Source organism: Camellia sinensis, chromosome 9 (assembly GCF_055761805.1).
Source record: "Camellia sinensis isolate YWXY chromosome 9, ASM5576180v1, whole genome shotgun sequence".
Taxonomy (NCBI): Eukaryota; Viridiplantae; Streptophyta; class Magnoliopsida; order Ericales; family Theaceae; genus Camellia; species Camellia sinensis.
Window position 1 is genome coordinate 10,471,143 of NC_138969.1, and position 17,157 is coordinate 10,488,299.

Consider the following 17,157-nt stretch of genomic DNA (forward strand, 5'->3'; position numbering starts at 1 on the left):
TTAGTTGTAGTTGCAAATCAAGATTGAGTGTTGATTTTTTTTTTGTGTGGATTCAGCGTTAGTTCATTTTGGGATCTGTTTTGATAGTTTTTTTGTTATACTTAATGGTCTATATTATTAAAGTTGTTTGATGAATATATTTTGATTTATAATATAAATTGTTCAGTGAATTTTTTTGTGGAGTGATGTATAATAGCTAGTGGATTTTTTAGTACAATTAAAAGACTATTGGGATATGAGTAGGGATATGTGTGAAATAATAATTGAAATTGAAATATAAAATATGGAAGTTTAGTGACGAATTTGTTTCGTCATTTGTACCTGTTATTATGACAAAGTAATTATTCGTCGTTAACAAACATTTTTTGTGACAAAATTTATTGCAACTTATATATGAAAGTTTTCATTGATTTTGTTGTTTGGTGACAAAATATATTTTGTCATGTATATATATATATATATATATATATTTGCGACGAAATATATTTCGTCACCCATGTATGACTTTTGGAGACGAAACATTTCGCCACCTTTACATCTTACTGTGACAAAATTATTTCCTCATCAATGATTAACATTTGTGACAAATTTATTCGTTAACTAAATTATAAATAGGGTACTGAATAATTATTTGGTGACGAAAATGAGAATTTTTGGTGACAAAATCTTGTTTTATTGGTGACAAAAAATTTTGTCATTGAAGTAATTTCATTGGTGACGAAATTATTTTTCGTCACGGTGGTTTTTAGTGACAAACATTCAATGACGAAACTAGTGACGAAAATATTTCCTCACAAATATCTATAGTGACGAAATTAGCTCTTTTGAGACAAAATTTTTTTGTCATTTAAGACCCAACTTGTTGTAGTGCTCTCTCATTCTCTCTTTGTGATATTCTTTGTTATATTGTTATTTTTTTCTTTTTTTGTGTGTGTGTGTGTGACTTTTCTCTCTATCTCTATTATTTATTTATATTCTTTTTTTGTTTATTTATTATTTATTTATATTCTTTTTTGATTGATTAGTTTATTTATTTATTTATTTTCTCTGCCTTTTAATTTTTTTTATTTATAATTTTATGACATAAAATAAATAAATTTAATTATATATATTGAACATGTCCCCAGCGTGTCATAGTACCCCATTTTTTGAAAATTTACATGTCCGCGTGTCCCTGTTCGTGTTCGTGTCGTGTCACGTGTCCATGTACGTGCTTCATAGGATAAAGTTAGTATAATTTAAATTAGGTTTGGATTTGTATAGAATTCTATATGTAATTAAGAAAATATATGCTGACGTGGCTCTCTTAGGAAGAAAAAAAACAAAAGGTAAGCCCTTAATGTGCTATTTAAGCATAGAAAAAACACTACTTTAATTTATATATATATATATATATATGATGTGATTTCATCATATTTATCTTAAAAAAATAGGCCGTCTATTTTCAAAATCATACATGTCATCCATTTTTTTTGAAAAGAAGTATGATGAATTATGTGGCCACAATTATTGGATCAATTCTGATTTTTTTCACAAATTATCTACTCATAGAGTCCAAAAATATAAATAGTTTGGAATATCAAATTTAGGGCTTGTGGTGAGCCCAATGGACCGAACTGGATGGGTCTAGTCTCCTCCCCAAATGGAGAGAAGTTGGATTCATTCTGTATTATTTTTCTCCTTTTGGTAAATGAGAAGCCCTGTATTTACCTATTGAACTCTGGGTCAGTATGAATTGTCAACTCAGGCCCATTATCATAATGGTAAATGAAAGGATTTTAATGTTGGCGACCCTTGTGTTGTATATCCTTGACACCATGCTTTATCTAATTTAAAAAATGTACTTATCGTGTCACATCTGTTTCATATGCTGAAGAGCGGGTATGACATCAAACAAGTTTGCTCTATCCCGATTTGGAAGGAGTCTCTCTTTTCAATCTTGCATCCCAGAAGCGAAGTCTGCAGAAGCGAAGTCTCCTGAGGATAATGATACTAGAATAAGCATTAAATGCTCTTACAATGAATTATATAACGAGGACAACATCTCGCCACACGAAGTTGACCATGAGATTTCACCAGCTTCCCATAGCGGTAAACTCTGTTCCGGCAGTGCCACCAGAAATTAGTGATTTGTACCCATCGATTTCCCACTCGCAGAACTCTAATCCTGGTGTTCAAGTACTTCAAATAGATTCAAACTTGGCCACTGTTCGACAAGTGGGAGGAAGTGGTACCCATGTCAGTTTGAATCAATCCATGAGACAAATTGATCCTGGCTATCCACTGATGAGTGAAAGCACTGGCTTTGAGGCGGCAGATAGCTTCACTAATTTTCCACTAGCCACAGTGCCTTATTTAGGTGGAATTTCTGGTAAGTTCTTTGAGGATTATTTGGGCTTTCAGAACATGATGAACATTCTTTGTGCATGATTCATATTGGATAAAATGCTCCTTTGACACTTTTTTTTTGATAAATAAAATGCTTCTTTGACACTGTTTTGCATTATGGGAACATTGTTTGTTGGAATGTCAAGCCTAAGAATGTGGGTTCAAGTCTAAGGACCTCCACTTCGTGCAAGTAATGCCAGAATTAAAAGTCTGTACCCTGTACCCAATTCATCCCTCCTAGCTACCAACACTGACTAATGGATTTTTAATGTCTTTTGATTTTCTTGTGCAGAATTTAGTTAAGGTTGACATGTTAATCTGTAATCAAAAATCTGAATCATACATGCACGGAAAAGCATGTGACAAGAATTGTCAAAGTACATAATCTTAGCCACAAAGTAATCTATCATTTATTCTAAATGTCTTTATTTTATTAAGAGTATCAAGGATTTCGATTAAGAAGACTAGCTGGCCAACACGTGACCAGTGCGTATTCTCCCACAGATTTGATCACAAATTATACGGATTTATACTTATTTTTAATGAATATTTAAGATAATTACACTTTAACCTAGTTTTCTAATATAACTATATAAATAAATTAATCCGTAATTAAATTACACTCTATCGTATATCAACAGAAAATTAATTATTTATTTTACTACCACACCCATTATTGTCATTATTATTATCAATATTATTATTTATTTACTCTTAGTTTTATATATATTTATTTGCTATCTTTAACTTTAATTTGGCCCAACTACTATTATAATTTCATATTTTTGTTAATTTGGCCCCAAATAATAATCCCTAATTAATCCCATATTTGATAATCCAAAGCCAAATTAGATTCTGTATTTATTATTATTTATTTAATAATATATCATCACATACAACCACAATACTACTATAAAATTTAAGGGACAACTTAAATTTTCGGGTTGTTACAATATTCTTTCCTTTTAAAAATTTCGTCTTCGAAATTTGTCATATGTGTAAATGAACCGCTACACACTCTGATAAATATATTAGATGACTAATCTGATAGAAAATATTACTTCAAAAAAAACTTTATCAAAAATAACTCACTGTTTATTTGTCAAAACTGTTTTGGGCCAATAATGAGAATCAATCAGTAACTTTAAAAACTTTTCATTGGTTTTATTTCTGGAAAGAAAAAAAAAATGAGAACATAATTAAACAAGCGACTGGAAATGAAATGACAGAATCACATGCAAGAGTTGAACGAATTTGAGATAAGCTTCCATTTTTTTTATCCGTGAACTTTCCACTGATGGAAAATAGTTTCAAAATTAATATCTTTATAATTTGAACGCACTTTTAAAAAGTTGAAATAAATTTTTTTTTTTTTGAATACTGAACTGAAAATTATACGTATTTAATTATATTATAATTTTGGTGGGTACTTGAGCCCGACACCCTTTTGTTTCTTTTCTTTCTTATGCTATAACAAACATAAATTATATCTAATATCTTTTACAAATTATGCACAAAAAAAAATATATATATATATATATATAAAATTATAATATAATTAAATCGACTAACAAAATATAATATTTAGGTACTAATTACTCGCTATCCTACTTCTTAAATGTGTCCTATGCTCCAATGATAATTTATTTATTTTTTTTATAAACCATTACTTTGATACCATTTGTCACGACCCGCTCCCCGTACCCAAGGGTTAAGCATAGTGATGGCCAGTAACTGAAATTACCTCCGGCCATTTCTTGAACAAATTAATAAACACGAGCGGAAATAATATTTAAGTGAGTGTACCAAAATAATCATTGGAGCTTCTATTTTTATTATAAAATTTGTTGACCAAAAGGCCGATATTTACGTATAAAAATATCATAAAAGTGTTGTGTGTGTCTATTCCGCAGCCTCGCGTCTAAGACTTTCTAAAAGCTATTTCTGAATTGCATTGTTTCCTAAAAATTGGTAGACAGTTATAAGCAAATGGCAGAGTGAGAAAAATATTATGCCAAAGGTATAAGCGACACAAAATAATCATGGATAGTTATGTAATTAAAATATTTAAGATAAGTTAGTCTGAACAAATAATCATTTAAGTAACAAAATTGAAATTATGTAAATAAATAACTATAATCACGGTACTGAACAGAACAGAACAAAGGTCACAATAGTGACAGTCAGAATAGAGGTACGGATTATAGAGGTGGCTCTCACAATAGTGTAGCACTTATCTCTGCACAGCACTTTGCTCCGCACAGAACAGAGGTCAATAGATCCATGACAATAAATGGTCACAGAGTGACCAAACAGAGGCCAATGATTATTTAAGTCCCCCAAAGTGTGAAACTCCCGTGGTGATACTTTCAAAACATAATTGTTTATAAGGTCATAGTCAAATAGTCTTTAAAATTTAAACAAACATATCCATGGGTTTCATTTTAAACAAATAGAGTTTAGAAAATAATCCACGTAATTGAAATATTAATATAATTTATAAAACGTAAACTTGTATAAAATAAATTATGGTAAGTCAAAACATATGTAAAATATATTATGGTAACTCAAGGTATAATATAACTCACCTTAATATTGACCCTTACTATTTTCTTCTTATTTTTACTACATTCTCACGAATGTTTCTTTGCTCTCCTTTTCGTTTCTATTTCCTTTTCTCTTCCTTTCTCTCTTTTTTTCCTTTTCTTTCCACATAGTTGACCACCTCCTCCCTATTTATAGGAAGCTAAGAACATTAGCTGGCCAACACGTGGCCAGTGCGTATCCTCCCACAAATTTGATCATAAATTATACGGATTTGTACTTATCTTTAATAAATATTTAAGATAATTACACTTTAACCCAATTTTCTAATATAACTATATAAATAAATTAATCCCTAATTAAATTACACTCTATCGTATACCAACAAAAAATTAATTATTTATTTTACTACCACACCCATTATTATCATTATTATTATCAATATTATTATTTATTTACTCTTACTTTTATATTTATTTATTTGCTATCTTTAACTTTAATTTGGCCTAACTAGTATTATAATTCCATATTTCTGTTAATTTGGCTCCAAATAATAATCCCTAATTAATCTCATATTTAATAATCCAATGTCAAATTAGATTCTGTATTTATTATTATTTATTTAATAATATATCATCACATACAACCATAATACTAGTATAAAATTTAAGGGATAACTTAAATTTTCGGGTTGTTACAATTTTCCTTCCTTTTAAAAATTCCGTCCTCGAAATTTGTCATATATATGTAAATTAACCGTTGCACACTCTGATAAATATATTAGATGATTAATCTGATAGAAAATATTACTTCAAAAGAAACTTTACCAAAAACAACTCACTGTTTATTTGTCAAAACTTTTTTGGCCCAATAATGAGAAACAATCGGTAACTTTAAAAACTTTTCATTGGTTTTATTTCTGGAAAGAGAAAAAAATGAGCACATAATTAAACAAGCGATTGGAAATGAAATGACAGAATTACATGCAAGAGTTGAAGGAATTTGAGATAAGCTTCCATTTCTTTTATCCGTGAACTTTCCACTGATGGAAAATAATTTCAAAATTAATATTTTTATAATTTGAACCCACTTTTAAAAAGTCGAAATAAATTTTTTTTTTTTTTGAATACTGAACTAAAAATTATACGTATTTAATTATACTATAATTTTGGTAGATGCATGAGCCTGACACCCTTTTGTTTCTTTTCCTCCTTTTGCTATAAAAAATATAAATTATGTCTAATATCCTTCACAAATTATCCTAAAAAAAATAATATATATATATATATATATATATAAAATCATATAAAATTATAATATAATTAAATCGACTAACAAAATATAATATTTAGGCACTAATTACCCACTATCTTATTTCTTAAATGTGTCCTATGCTCCAATGATGATTTATTTATTTTTTTATAAACCATTGCTTTGTTACCATTTGTCACGACCCGTTTCTCGTACCCAAGGGTTAAGCATCCTGATGCCTAGTAACTGAAGTTATCTCTAGCCAATTCTTGAACAAATTAATAAACATGAGCGGAAATAATATTTAAATGAGGGTACCCAAATAATCATTGGAGCTTCTATTTTTATTACAAAATTTGTTGATCAAAAGGTTGATATTTACATATAAAAATATCATAAAAGTGTTGTGTGTGTCTATTCCGTAGCCCTGCATCTAAGACTTTCCAAAAAGCTATTTCTGAATTGCATTGTTTCCTGAAAATTGGTAAACAGCTATAAGCACATGGCAGAGTGAGAAATATTATGCCAAAGGTATAAGCGACACAAAATAACCATGGATAGTTATGTAATTAAAATATTTAAGATAAGTTAGTCTGAACAAATAATCATTTAAGTAACAAAACTAAGATTATGTAAATAAATAACCATAACCATTGTATCGAACAGAACAGAATAGAACAGAACAGAGGTCACAAGAGTGACAGTTAGAACAGAGGTACGGATTCAATAGGTGGCTCGTATGGATTATAAAAGTGGCTCTCACAATAGTGTAGCACTTATCTCCGCACAGCACTTTGCTCCGCACAGAACAGAGGTCAATAGATCCATGACAATAAATGGTCACAGAGTGACCAAACAGAGGCCAATGATTATTTAAGTCCCCCAATGTGTGAAACTCCCGTGGTGATACTTTCAAAACATAATTGTTTATAAGGTCATAGTCAAATAGTCTTTAAAATTTAAACAAACATATCCACGGGTTTCATTTTAAACAAATAGAGTTCAGAAAATAACCCACGTAATTGAAATATTAATATAATTTATAAAACGTAAACTTGTATAAAATAAATTATGGTAAGTCAAAATATATGTAAAATACATTATGGTAACTCAAAGTATAATATAATTCATCTTAATATTGACCCTTACTATTTTCTTCTTATTTTTACTACATTCTCACGGATGTTTCTTTGCTCTCCTTTTCCTTTCTATTTCCTTTTCTCTTCCTTTCTCTCTTTTTTTCCTTTTCTTTCCACATAGTTGATCACCTTCTCCCTATTTATAGGGAGGTAAGAACATTTGTTGGCCAACACGTGGCCAATGCATATCCTCCCACAGATTTGATCATAAATTATACGGATTTGTACTTATCTTTAATAAATATTTAAGATAATTACACTTTAATCCAGTTTTCTAATATAACTATATAAATAAATTAATCTCTAATTAAATTACACTCTATCGTATACCAACAAAAAATTAATTATTTATTTTACTACCACACCCATTATTATCATTATTATTATCAATATTATTATTTATTTACTCTTACTTTTATATTTATTTATTTACTATCTTTAACTTTAATTTGGCCTAACTAGTATTATAATTCCATATTTCTGTTAATTTGGCTCCAAATAATAATCCCTAATTAATCACATATTTGATATTCCAATGTCAAATTAGATTCTGTATTTATTATTATTTATTTAATAATATATCATCACATACAACCATATATAATACTAGTATAAAATTTAAAGGACAACTTAAATTTTCGAGTTGTTACAACGTATACATGCCTATGTCCAAATTTCATAATTTATCAAGATCGTTTACTATTTTTTAAGTTGTACAAATCAATACAATTCACACTATACTAATAAACTCATATTTAATTATTTGTACCTTAACTCTACCACTTTAGCCCTTCACTTCCAGCCTACACATATATCTCATGTGCCTCCCGTATACCTAACACAGCTTTGAACCCAAACTTGCACGGGAATATCGTTCCGAGTTTGACCTACACTCCTCGGATGGTTAGCATATACGTACGTGCGTAAATCAAAGCACTCGTATACTCATGAGAACGAGGCAACAATATATATATACACAATCTCTCATCTACTTATGAGAACAAACATATCAATGCCAAGCCTAAGGCATTCAAATAAATCTCAAAATCCTCACCTTTTTATTTTTTATTATTTATACACTATTTCTCACCAACACTCACATAAAATAACAATCCATGGAGTCATGGTGGAGTGTAAGGAATTTAAGGAATTTATCTATGTGTTCTAAGTTTATTTTAATTTCATATAACCATGAGTGTGATTACAATCATAAAATATATACATATAAAAATCGTAAACCTGACATATACAACTAATCAAAATAATTAAAATCAATCTATCATCTTCATGTAAATACAAAATCAAACTAACATCAAATAAATATAAATAAATAAATAAAACAACAAATTAAAAATAAATCAAGAGAAGCAGATTTTGTACTCACAATATTTTTTTGAAGATCAAAGAATCACTTAGAAAATTAATAGAGCTACCAAAATAAAACCATAACCCTTTCTTTTCTCACCTTTCCTCTTTCTTCTTGTTGTCTCTCTTTTCTTTTATTCTTTTCTCTCTTTCTCTGTGGTTACTCCTCTCTCTCTCTCTCTTTTGCTGCTAAGTTGACAATTCTTTCACACATGATTACAACCTAAAAGTATATTATAAACCTAAGTCTAAATATATAATAACCTAATTTCCTATTATATTATATTATACAAATAAATCATAAATATAACATATATAAATATAAATATTTTATATAAAATTTATATCAATAATTCTTTTTATTTATTTATTTAAAATATATAAATATAAATATAAATATAAATATTCAAATTAATTATATATAATTAACTAATACATTAAATTAACTAAATATCACATTAAATTCTCATGTAACCACACTATTAATGAAGTCTCAAAATAAAATAAAGTAATAATAAATAAATGATGACTTACAAAAAATCAAGATCGCTACATGTGGTGTCTCCACCCTTAACAGGCGATTGGGTCTGAATCTGGACATCTGAGACATCTTGGGTTGTTATACCCTTTCACACAATATAGATCATAGCACCTATTATCTCTGTGTCCGTTCAACTGACTGTCACCTTGTCACCGGCTTACCTAATTCTGACAAACACAATGATGATTTTTTGCAAGTTGGTGGTAACTGGGAGTTTCCTGCTGGGACCGAGTTCCAATCTAAATGGATGCCCCAAAAAAATAGTTACCCAGGTCTGAGTCCTGTGCCCTATTATTGTTGTACTTTTGTTTTATTTTGAATGTTATACTAACGTTATTCCTCATCTCTGTAGAGGCTTTCCCTTTCCAACGCAGGCTGAACCGAGAGAATGCTGAGGCGATCAAGGCTGTTTTGAGGTACAAAAAAAGGTCTACGCTCGAACTGCTGGACTACCAGGCAACTTATCGTACCACAATCCAGAAAAAAGCAAGGCTTGCTACATCTCTTATTGATTCCGATACTGTGACTGACACATCCCCTGTCCCTCTAGTCACAAACCGCCGTCGCGGCCAAAGCTTGCCGATTGAGAGGACACATTCTTCTGCCCCCAGTTTCATACGGGTGGATTAATGTCGAAAAGGAGAGTGCTGGTGGATTTGAAGGTGGAGGCTTTTGGCTCTTATGACGCTCTGGAGGCTTCTTTGGTCAAGGCCGAGCAAAAGAGCCTTATGGATGTAAAACTAGAGATAGGGGCTTCTGGCCTTTCTGTTGCTGCTACTGAACCCTCTACTTCAATCGCTGAAAAGGCGAAGAAAATGAGGAGGGAGACTGGCAAGACCATAGTTGGAGAAGCTTCTGAGGATCCTGTTGAGGATGAGTCGTTTGAGAAGTGGGAGTCGTCTATGTTGCATCAAGGCATGCCCATTTCTACCTCTGATCCGGTTGTTGCTTCTGGGGACTTTGCTTTTGACCTAACCAAGACTTCGTTGATGTCAGTAGACATTGCGGGTCACAACGGGCCCCGTGATATTCCAATCCTGAAGGGGACCCTTCAAATGATGGCTGCTGTAAGTGTTTCTGTACTCCTTTTGGTGTTCTTTACTGGTTTGTGCCATTTGCTTTCTTTTAATACCTTGTCATCTGCTATAGTGTATCCAGAGGATGCATCTGTTTATCATCCGAGTTGAAGAATTAGAGAGGAGCGTACTGGAGGCCGCCATGGATGCTGAAAGGCTGATGGCAAATTTGGAGGCCAAAAAGGAAGGCCAAAGGACTATTAAAAGGGAAGTGTTCCACTTGAACAAGGTTGTTGTCTTTGCTGAAAAATTAGAAGAGGCTACTGTTGGGGTTTAGGCCCAACTTGAGAGCAAGGTTGTTGAACTGGAGGCAGTTGTAACAGTGATGGCCGCTGAACGTTTGACTTTGAAGGCTAAGCACTAGCAGTAGGACTGGGACAAAGCTGGAGCCGCTTATAAAGAAGAAGTGTTGGTGCTACGTGACAAGCTTTTTCTTAAAGGCTGGACGAGTGCTCTTGCTGCTGCTCAGATTCCTAAAGAATCCTCTTTGTTTTAGAATGTTCCTATTCCCTCAAAGTCCTCGGGTTTGAAGACCAATACCACCCTTGTTACTCCTTCAACAAAGATTCCCTCAAAGACTGATGCTGCAAGGAAGACTCCGGAGGGCGGTGCTATCAATGAAACTGTGGATGTTGAAAGAGATGAAATCTTGGAGACTGAAGTTGTGGGAGACGTGGTTAAGGAGCCTTCTACTTCTCAAGAAGTTAGAGCTACCTCTACTTTTCCTTCCTAAGATGATGTGAACCAAACTGTGAATGTTGTCCCTGAAGTTCCTTCTGCTGATGAGAGTTAGAGTGGTTTTCATCTGAAAAGACTTGAAGTTTATTATACACATTTTTTCCTTTTCTTTTCGTTTCCTTGATGTACTGGAGCTCGGTCTTCCTGATGAGTTGCCCCCTGATGCGTGCTAAGATAATTTTTCTTTTTTTACTTCTTTTTGTTGTGGCCAGTTGTGCCTATTGTTGGATGATGAAATTCACTTTTTAGACCTTGGAATCTGCTATTTAATCTTTGTGTTATCTGTGCTGTGTGCCCCCGGCCGAGCATTGTTAGGACTAAAGGGCCAAATAGATGCTCGGTTTGGTTTATTTGACATGCTATAGGGTTGTGATTGCCTTGTAATTGGAATAGAGTGTCTTACTTAGGTCCAGGTTGATTCCAAGAAAACAATTGTTTGCCCCCACCTAGAGCTAAGTAAGATTGGTACTGAAGATCTGTTCTTTGTGGCAGAACTGTTTAAGTCTGTTCCAACTCTTATGGTAGGGGTGCTAATTAAAAGATATGAGGAAATGAAGTCTTACTCAGGTCCAGGTTTGGTCTTTGAGAAACAATTGGTTGCCCTCACTTGGAGCTGAGTAAGGCTGATGCTGGAAGTTCAGTATTGAAAGAATGATCCAAGTCTGTTCCAACTCTGGGTGCATACAGTAGTACTGAAGTGTTAATGTTTGTACTTAGGAAATTTTATGAATTCAAAAAAAAAAAATTGATTATTTGAAAAATACGTTAGTGCGGTTTCTACCAAGCAATTCCACTTGGCTAAGGTCCATTTTAGTTGCCAAACATAATTCCACCAAGCAATTCCACTTGGCATGTTCAAGCGATAACTAAAACTAAATTCCGCTCAGTTGCTCCGAAACTAGGTCCGTTTGGGTAAAACCAAAGCCTAATCCGTTTGATAAACATCAAAGCTAATTCCATTGGGTAAACACTAAAGCTAAATCTGTTTGGTAAATACCAAAGCTAAATACGTTCGGTAAACACCAAAGCTAATTCCGAAAATCTCTTGTAATGAAGATATTCATATATTGAATACAAAAAATTCAAAAAAGTGGGGAGACATTTGCATTAATCAAAAGATAAATGTCTTTACACTTCGACAGATAAGTTGGGGGACAATTTTATTGATAGTACTTCTTGAGGTTTGCTACAATCTAGGGCCGAGGTATGGCTCTGCCCTTGAGATCCTCTAGGTAGTACGCTCCATTCCCAGCAACGATTGTAACCTTGTAAGGACCCTTCCAGTTAGGTCCCAGTTTGCCTTTACCAGGCACCCTTTTGTGATCCATAACTTTCCTCAAAACTAATTCGCCTGGTGTGAATTGCCTTGGGAATACTTTTTGATTGAAACTCTTGATAAGCTGCTGCTGATAGGCTACAAGTTTGATCGGTGCTGCTTCTCTTCGGCCTTCTTCCATGTCCAGTCCCTGCGCAATGGCTTCTTCATTACTTACATCTTCAAACAATTTTGACCGAATGGTTGGGAGATCGACTTCGAGTGGAATAGCAGCCTCCATTCCGTAGGTCAAGGAATAAGGTGTTTTCTCTTCAACCCATTTTCTTTTTTGCATTTTCAAGTCGCCTTTTCACCCCGTTATTGATGGTCTTGTTTGAGGACTCTGCCTGCTCATTGCTTTGCGGGTAACCTAGAGAGGAGTTCCGATATTTAATCCTGAGATTGGCACAGAACTTCCTGAAAATCTTTCTATCAAACTGCGTTCCATTGTTCACAATCAGTACCCGTGGGATGCCGAAACGAACCACGACAGTCCTCATCATAAACCACTTTGTGTCTGTTTCTTTGATGCTTGGCAGGGCTTCAACTTCCACCCACTTAGTGAAGTAATCGGTTACAATGATGAAGAAACGTCTGTTTCTAGTGCCTAGTGCCAAAGGTCCAACGATGTCCAAACCCCACTGAGCAAAAGGCCATGGGCTAGTAAGTGGTTAGATTTTTGGTTGGCTGATGAATTAGCGGAACAAACCTCTGACACTTATCACACTTCTGAATGTACTGTTGTGCATCTTGCTGCGTCCGTGGCCACCAGTACCTGTGAGTGAGGGCACGGTGTGCCAGTGACCTTCCACCAATGTGGCTTTCACAAATCCCATCTTGAATTTCATAGAGAACATTCTCAACTAGATTTGGATGCACACATAGCAAATAAGGGCCAAGGTAGAAGCGTCGGTACAATTTCCCAGATGGTGAAATCTAAAATCGAGCTGATCAGTGCCGAATTTTCTTGGCTTCTTTCTTATCTTCAGGGAGAGTGCCTAATCTTAGAAAAACAAGTATTGGATCCATCCAGCTCGGTCCCAGGTTAGTGCAGAGTACTGGATTTGGAGATGCAATGCTCGGTTCTGGCTCCCCTGATGAACCAAGACAAGCGAGGGCATCAGTATGACTGTTTTTGTCCCGATTGATCCGTTCCGCTTGTATGAATTGGAATTTCTTAAGTAAGTCTCTTGTCTTGTTTTCATACATGGCCATTCTTTCATCTCTTACTTTGTAGAACCCAGTGAGTTGATTGACAACCAACTGAGAATCACTGAATACCAGTAGTTGATCTGCACTGAAGTGTTCGGTACTACGCAACCCAGCTAGTAGGGCTTCATATTTTGTCTCATTGTTAGAGACTTTCCATCCAAGCTTTAGAGCTTGTTCCTAAATGAATCCTTCTGGAGATATGAGTAATACTCCTGCTCTCGAGCCTTGATTATTGGATGATTCGTCGACGCAGAGCTGTTAGATGTCACCAATGAAAAGTTTCCATGCTTCTGAAGTACACTGTTTGTTTAGTTCGGTGGTGCGTGGCACCTATACCGAGCTGGAGTTCTGATGTTCGATGCTCTGAGCGGGGGTGAATTCAACGACAAAATTTTCTAAAACCTGGGCCTTGATTGCTATTCTAGGCTGATACCGTATGTCAAACTCACCAAGCTTAACCGTCCATTTCACCGTTCGGCCCGAGAAATTAGCTCGGCCGATGACAGATCTGAGGGGGAATTCAGTGAGGACATTGATGGTATGACCCTGGAAGTAGTGTTGTAGTTTCCTTGAGGCAATGAGCAGAGCATAAGCTAGCTTTTCCAACAATAGATACCGTATTTCGGCGTTGATGAGAGTCTTGCTGATGTAGAACACTGGTCTCTGTTCCTTTTCAACTTCACGAACCAGTACTGCGCTTACCGCATGATCTGAGATTGCTAGGTGTAGTTGCAACTCTTTCCCTAGTTCTAGAGTGGAAAGGAGAGGTGGTTTACTGAGATATTTCTTGAGGTCCTGTAGCACTTCAGTACATTTTGGACTCCATTTGAACGCAGACTTTTTCCTTAACAGTTGAAAGAAAGGCTTCATCTGATCTGATGACTTGCTGATGAATCGATTTAAGGCTGTTGCCATTTCGACTAGTTTCTGTAGTTACTTGGCTTTTGTTGGTATCTTAATTCCTTGTATTGCTTTGATTTGATCCGGATTTGCCTCAATTTCTCAGTGAGTCACCATGTATCCTAAGAACTTCCCTGTTTCTATACCGAAAGCATATTTCGAGGTATTGAGGCGAAGCTAATGGGTTTTCAGGATGTTGAAAACTTCTCTCAGATCCGTGAGGTGATTTGTAACAAGCTTGCTTTTTACTACCATATCATCTATGTAGGTTTTCATAGTCCGGCCGAGCTGCTTCTTGAACATTCGAGTTACCATACGCTGGTAGGTTGCTCCGACATTCTTAAGGCTGAACGACATTACTTTATAACAGTAGGTGCCTCTCGGAGTAATAAATGTTGTCTTCTCTTGATCTGGGCCGAACAGTGGTATCTGGTGATAGTCGCTGTAAGCGTCCAGAAAGCTTATACGCTTATGCCCTGCTGTTGAGTCTACTAGCTGGTCTATGTGAGGCAAATGGAAGTTGTTTTTTGGACAGGTTCTATTGAGGCAAGTAAAGTCAACGTAGACTTTTCATTTTCCGTTCTTCTTTTTTATTGTAACTGTGTTGGACAGCCACTGTGGGTACTAAATTTCTCGAATTGCCCCTACCAGTAAGAGCTTGTCGACCTCCGCAATTACTGTTTCGTTGTGCTCAACTGAAGATCTTCAGCTTTTCTGCACAATAGGTTGAGCGGAAGGATTGACGTTGAGTTTATGGCAAGCAAATTCTGGATTTAGCCCTGGAGTATCATATGCTGACCATATGAATACCTCAACATTTTTCCTCAGCAAATCTAGTAGTTGAAGTTTCTCATCAGCACCTAGCGAGGTACCGATAAGGAAGTATTTTTCCAGGTCATCTTCCTTCACTAAAACTTTTTCCAGATCCTCTACTATCTTCTCAGCTGGGGTTCCCCCGACATCCTCAGAATCGGCTATTCTGCTACTTCAACTGTTTGGACCCGATTATAGAGTTGTTTAGCCTTTATGGCTGCCATGAAACAATACTTTGATGCAACTTGGTCCTCTGAGATCTGCTCTACTGCATGTTCTGTCGGGAAGCAGATGAGCTGGTGGTAGGTTGAGGGGACTGCTTCCATTTGATGAATCCAAGGCTGACCAAGTATAGTATTGTAAGGAGATGTCATGTTAATAACTAGGAATTCTATCTGAAGCGTCTTTGTCCCAGCCATAACTGGCAACACTATCTTACCAAGTGGTCATTCAGGCTGCGAATTAAAGTTGACCAACGGAGCTGCCGCTGGGGTGAGGTGCTGCTCAAAGAGATCGAGCTTCCTGAACAAGTCGTAATACAATATATCTGATGCGCTACCTTGATCTACCAAAACTCGTTTCACGTCAAATCGTTTCCCAATTCCCACAGTTATAATCAATGCGTCAGCATGTGGGTGCTGAATGCTTTCCAAATCCTTCTTAGTAAATGAAACAGTATATAAGGGGGTCTTAGGTATTGTTTATACCTTTTTTGGTGCTAGTCCCATTGACATGACTTACTGAATTTGTACAGCTTTTGCAATTTCCTCTTGAAGTGTCTTTTCACACTCGTGACTAGTTGTGCCATGAATTACATTTATTACCAATCGAGGTGGATGTTTGATGTTCGGTTCTAGTATGGGGTTCCCCTATTCGGTCATTACTTTGTCCGAATCAATATAGTCTTGGAGGTGCCTAGCAGCTACCAACTCCTCCAGGTGTTGCTTCAATGCTCTGCAATTCTGAGTCATATGCCCCCTGTCTTGATGATAGGTGCATCTGAGCTTTTGGTTGCGCCGAGCTAGGTCTCCTAGCATCTTTGGTGGCCAAGTAAAAAACATCTCTTTCTTGATTTTTTCCATAATACGACAGATAGATTCCTTAAAGACTGTAACAATTGCTTCATAGGATTTAGACTTATCTACTTCATTCACTGTGAGTCCTCGGGGTTCCTCTCGGTCTGCTCTTCTTTTGTTCCCTCGAGTTATTTGTTCAGTCGATGCCACCTCAATGGGAATCTGATCATCTTCAAGGTGAGCGTGCTGCTCAATCCAGGCACGTAAGTACTTCAGTGTTGTGGCTAGGCGTTTGGTAAGTGATTGTCTCAGTTTGCTCTCCGGACGCAGACTATGTTTAAAAGACATTACAGCCATCTGTTCACTGCAAACATTTTCCTCCAAATCATTATACTCTTCCCAATACCTTCTAGCATAATTACGCAGCATTTCCTCTTGTTCCTTTCAGAGGCCGAACAAGGTATTTGGCTTTTTTTGGGATTTTTGTGTTGGAAACGAATCTAGCCAGGAACTCTTCAGAGAGCTGCTTCTAATCGTAAATCAATCCGGCGGGGAGACGATCGAACCATCGGAGTCTGGATTCTCCCAGGCTGGATGGAAAGACTTTGCACATCAACGCCTCGTCTCGGCTTTACAAGGACATTATCTGTCTATAGTGGCTGATATGTGTTAGTGGGTCCGATTTTCAATCGTATGATGTGAATTTTGGTAGAGTGAACTTCTTGGAGGGTCTCATAGCTTCGATTTCCGGGGAGAAATGAGAGAAGACGAGCTGATCCAATGCTTAGTGCTCTCTCTGATGGATAATACGGTCAAGGTGTTGAGCCTGATGATCTCGCCATGGCTTATTTTGTCTGTT

The 17,157-nt window shown here is 35.4% G+C and overlaps 2 protein-coding genes across 2 annotated transcripts; both read right to left on the reverse strand.

Moving 5' to 3' along the window:
• Positions 1-12,235: 12,235 nt before the first annotated feature.
• Positions 12,236-12,598, reverse strand: LOC145799236 (uncharacterized). The gene has a single exon (XM_082888774.1). It carries the CDS (start codon positions 12,596-12,598, stop codon positions 12,236-12,238), a length of 363 nt encoding a protein of 120 aa, XP_082744900.1.
• Positions 12,599-15,728: 3,130 nt separating this feature from the next.
• On the reverse strand, positions 15,729-16,727 carry LOC145799237 (uncharacterized). Its single transcript, XM_082888775.1, has 2 exons — positions 16,167-16,727; positions 15,729-15,938 (listed from the first exon to the last, which is right to left on the reverse strand). The coding sequence occupies exons 1-2, from the start codon at positions 16,725-16,727 to the stop codon at positions 15,729-15,731; spliced, it is 771 nt and encodes a 256-aa protein (XP_082744901.1).
• Positions 16,728-17,157: the final 430 nt, after the last annotated feature.